Here is a 4653-nt window from a genome sequence, read left to right as displayed (position 1 = left end):
TCACCCAGGCTGGAGTACAGTGGCGTGATCTCAGCTCACACTGCAACCTCTGCCTCCCAGGTTCAAGCAAGTCTCCTGCCTCAGCCTCCCAAATAGCTGAGACTACAGGCATGCACCACCATGCCCAGCTAATTTTTGTATTTTTAGTAGAGAAGGGGTTTCACCATGTTGGCCAGGCGGGTTTAGAACTCCTGACCTCAGGTGATCTGCCTGCCTCGGCCTCCCAAAGTGCTGGGATTACAGGCATGAGCCACCCTGCCTGGCCAACTGTTTTCCAACTTTATCTTCTAACTGACTATTATGTATGAATGCTACTGATTTTTGCATATTAATTTTATATTCTGATACCTTGATGAATTCTATTTATAGATGGTTTCATCACAGATTCTCCAGGATTTTCCAGGTATACTCTCATGCCGTCTACAAAGAGAGATGTTTTACATTTTATGTTTTTCTTTCCTTCTTTTCCTTTTTTTTTTTTAGATGGAATCTCACTTTGTTTGCCCAGGCTGAAGTGCAATGGTGCAATCTGAGCTCACTGCAACTTCCACCTCCCAGGTTCAAGTGATTCTTCTGCTTCAGTTTCCCGAATAGCTGGGAATACAGGCATGCACCACCATGCCCAGCTAATTTTTGTATTTTTAGTAGAGAAGGGGTTTCACCATGTTGGCCAGGCTGGTTTAGAACTCCTGACCTCAAGTGATCTGCCCACGTTGGCCTCCCAAAGCACTATAATTATGGGTGTGAGCCACCGCGTTCAGCCTTTATGTTTCTATTATCATGCCTGTGATTGTTTTCTCTAGGTTAACTGCATAGGCTAGCCAACCAGAACATTACACAGTAGTGGAGACAGCCGGCATCATTGCTTTGTTCCCGGCCTTAGAGGAAATGCCTCTATGGTTTCTGACTCAGATGCTGACTCTAGAATTTAGATGTATACATTTTATGATGTAAAGGAAACAGCCACCCATTCTGATTTTCTCAAGTTTTTATTAGGAATGAGTGTTGAATTTTGTTGAAGGCTTTCTGTGATCCTTGAAGATAATCGTATAATCTTTATAGTAATATACTTTCAAATATTGAACCAACCTTGTATTCCTGCTATTAAATCCCACTTGATCATGGTGTATTTTTTAAAATGTGGTGTTGCAATCTGTCCCTTAATATTTAAGACTTTTATATCAATATTCATAAGTGATATTAGTCTATAACCTCTTTTTTCTATGCTATCTTTATGAGGTTTAGGGTTATACCTGATAAAGACAGCATAAAAAATCAATGTTATATTTGTTTAATTCAATGTTATACTTGCTTCATTCAAAGTACTTGGAAGTTTTTCTTTATTATTTATGCTCTGAAACAATTTATGTAGCATTAGGACTATCTACCTGATCTTTGAAGGTTTGACAGAAGTTTCCTGTCAAACTGTCTGGGCCTGGTGTTTTTATATGAAGTAGTTCCTTCGTAACTTTCTCTTTTCTTCTATGGAAACTGGTCTGCTTAAGCTTTCCATCTCAAACTGGCTCAATTTTATTAAACTGTATGTGCCTAAGAAATTATCCATTTCCTCTAGGTTTTCAAATTTATTTGCACAGAAATGTACTGTAGTCTCACAGTATTTTTTGAGATTTTCTCTGTATTAACAGTGTTTCTCCCTTGTCATTTCTCATTTTGTGCATGTTTTTACTCCACTGTTTTATTATATTAATTAATGGTGTTTTTTTCCCCCAAAGAACCAAGATTTTGATTAATTTGATCCACTATTTTTCTGTTCTCTACTTTATTAATTTCCACTTTTATCTTTAGTAGTTTCTTTGTGTTTTTTGTTGTTGTTTACTTTCTTTTTTCTAGGTTTTTGAGTTGGGAATTTATTTTCATTATTTCATTTGTATTGATTTCATTATTTCATTTGTTAAACACAGTTGTTTTTAACATTATTCCATGGATTTTAACATACAGTATTTTTGTTATCTGTAATTATTCTTCAAAAATCCTGTAATTTCTGTTTGTATCTCTTCATCCAAGTTATTTAAAAGGCATTTTAATTTCCAGGTAAAAGTGTCTTTTGTTTTTTGACTTTTAGTTTCAGTTTTCATTTCCAGTTTTATTGCATTGTGATCACAGAGAATAGTTTGTAGTAATTCTACCTTATGGGACCTACCCATGTTTTCTTTGTGCTCTAGTATATGATACATGATTAATTTTTATGAACATCCTGTGTGTTTAAGAAGAAAATATATTATCAAAGTTCTCTGCGTATATTTCAAATATTCTTTATATTTTCCACCTCTTTACAATCTGTGCTTTATTTAGTTATCCTCAGCTCTGTATTCCACTTTACTAATTTTCTCTTTAGCAATGTTTCATCTACTGTTAAACCATCTACTGAGGTTTTCATTTCAAGAAGTTTTCCTTGATCGTTTTCTAAATCCATCCCTTATTTTGTGGGTTCTATTCCTTCATTTACATCTTCAAATATGTTAAATACTAAGTCAGGCAGAGTGGCTCACATGTGTAATCCCAGCACTGTAGGAGGCTGAGGTGGGTGGATTGCTTGAGCTCAGGAGTTCAAGACCAGCCTGGAAAGCATGGCGAAACCCTATCTCTGCTAAAAATACAAAAATTAGTTGGACATGGTGGCACAGGCCCGTACTCGCAGCTATTCAGGAGGCTGAGGTGGGAGGATCGCTTGAGTCCAGGAGGTTGAGGCTGCAGTGTGCCGAGATGGCTCCACTGCACTCCAGCCTGGGCAAGAGTGAGATCCTGTCTCTAAATAAAAAAATAAAGTTAAATACTGTATTAAGTATTTGTGTTAAATATTTAAAGTTTTTTTTCAGATTGCTCTAAATCCTTGAATATGAATTTTCCCATTTCTGGTCCTGTGGGAGTCTTTCTTGCCACAGGACTTCTTTATGTGTTTTATAATTTTTTTACTCGAGTTCATCTTCTGTGGATCATTTTATCGAATGAACTGCATGCATCTATTACTGACATGCTTAACAAATTTGTAGAGGATAAAAAGGTGATTAATATGGTTAACAGAATCATACAAAATGACCTTGAGGAATAAAATAAGATGAATCTAAAAAAGATGACAGTTAACAGACATCAAGTTTGTTGTTTTAAGAAACCCAGTCTCATTATGTTGCCTAAGCTGATCTCGAATCCTGGCCTGAAGGAATCCTCCCAAAGTGCTGGGATTACAGGTGTAAGCCACCATGCCTGGCCCATATATCGTTTTTAACATGGGTTCTAAAAGGACTTCAGAGATAAAGGAAACTTAGCTTAATATCAACATATACAAAAATAAGGCCGGGCATGGTGGCTCACACCTATAATCCCAGCACTCTGGGAGGCTGAGGCAGGCGGATCACCTGAGGTCAGGAGTTCAAGACCAGCCTGGCCATGGTGAAACCGTCTCTACTAAAAATACAAAAAATAAATAAATAAATAAATAATAAATATAAGAGCAATGAGACTACAATATAATGTTGCTGCTAAAAAGCTGATTTTGCATTAATGGAAAAATGAGGGAAATATTAGCATTACTCTATCCTAGACTCAGAATACAACTGGAACACTGTCTTCAATTTGAAAGTGTTCATGCCTTCAATTTGAGGCATGAAACTTTAAATAAATAATTTAAATGCTGGTTTCAATGAATCTTGTCTATAGAATGATTCAAGTTACAACTCATGCAACAAGCCATCTCAAAAAATAGCTATAAAGGCAGTCTTCAATAATTTCAAAGAAAAAAAAAAAATCAAAGAGCAACCCTACATCAATTCCTAGTATGTCAGATAACACAGACTAAGATGCACCTTGCTTCAATAACTACGACACTAACACATAAAAATTCCCTTAAAAACATAATACTCATCAACTGACAAAGAAAAAAACCCCATGATACTCAATGTCTTTACTTGTTTATACATATACCTTGAAGAGGGATTCTTTTCCAGGAAGGGACCTGGATAGGATGAGATCATTTATTATGGAAAAAGGAGCAGTATATCAGCTGAGAAAGAACATTAGGAAGAATAAACAGCCTAACATATAAGGCAATTACTATCCCATTTTATAATCCTACACTTATAGTGAAAACAGAGGCCCTAATTTTTACTAATAATCTCAAAATATTTTACTGCTTATAAACTTAATTTAAGGAAAAATACAGAGAAGCATCAAAATGCAAAACTAATGTCTCAATCAATAACTATAGTCTGGATATTATCTTCCAATAGGATGGTTCTAAGGACGATAAAAGTATACTAATTTGCTTTTATAAATACAGTTGTAAAAGCATTCTATTCTTAGGCTATTTCAGGTTTAAATTTGGTTACAAATGCCCTCAAGTTGTCTATTTCTCTCATTCCCTCACCCCAATTTCTTTACCTCTATAAATTATTATTAAATAAATCCTTGTCTCCTACAGTGAATGGGGAGTATATGAAGAAGCAGCATTTTTCTTTCTCACATGTCCTTTGAATGTGTCATCACGCCTGACACTTATTTTAAGAGAACATGCTTCCTAATACTCACGTCATCTTCTCTCAGGGTTTGAAGAAATTCTTGCAGTTTGTCTGCTGTTTTTTCTGCTGCTAGAGATAAAATCTTCTGGTCCATTGTTGCTCATATCACAGAACTATAAGG

General features: G+C 35.6%; 1 protein-coding gene across 3 annotated transcripts in view; it reads right to left on the bottom strand.

The window, feature by feature from the left end:
* FANCI (Fanconi anemia, complementation group I) overlaps window positions 1–4653 on the bottom strand; it is an 81872-nt gene that overhangs the window by 73489 nt on the left and 3730 nt on the right. For all 3 annotated transcript variants that reach the window (XM_011986319.1, XM_011986317.1, XM_011986318.1), the window contains one exon: window positions 4543–4645. In XM_011986319.1, the coding sequence (XP_011841709.1) occupies window positions 4543–4626 (84 nt within the window). In that variant the 5' untranslated portion in view covers window positions 4627–4645. The remainder of the gene's footprint in view (window positions 1–4542; window positions 4646–4653) is intronic.

The sequence above is a fragment of the Mandrillus leucophaeus genome, unplaced genomic scaffold (assembly GCF_000951045.1).
Source record: "Mandrillus leucophaeus isolate KB7577 unplaced genomic scaffold, Mleu.le_1.0 Scaffold297, whole genome shotgun sequence".
In the NCBI taxonomy this organism is placed as follows: domain Eukaryota; kingdom Metazoa; phylum Chordata; class Mammalia; order Primates; family Cercopithecidae; genus Mandrillus; species Mandrillus leucophaeus.
This window is presented reverse-complemented; position numbering and strand designations above follow the sequence as displayed.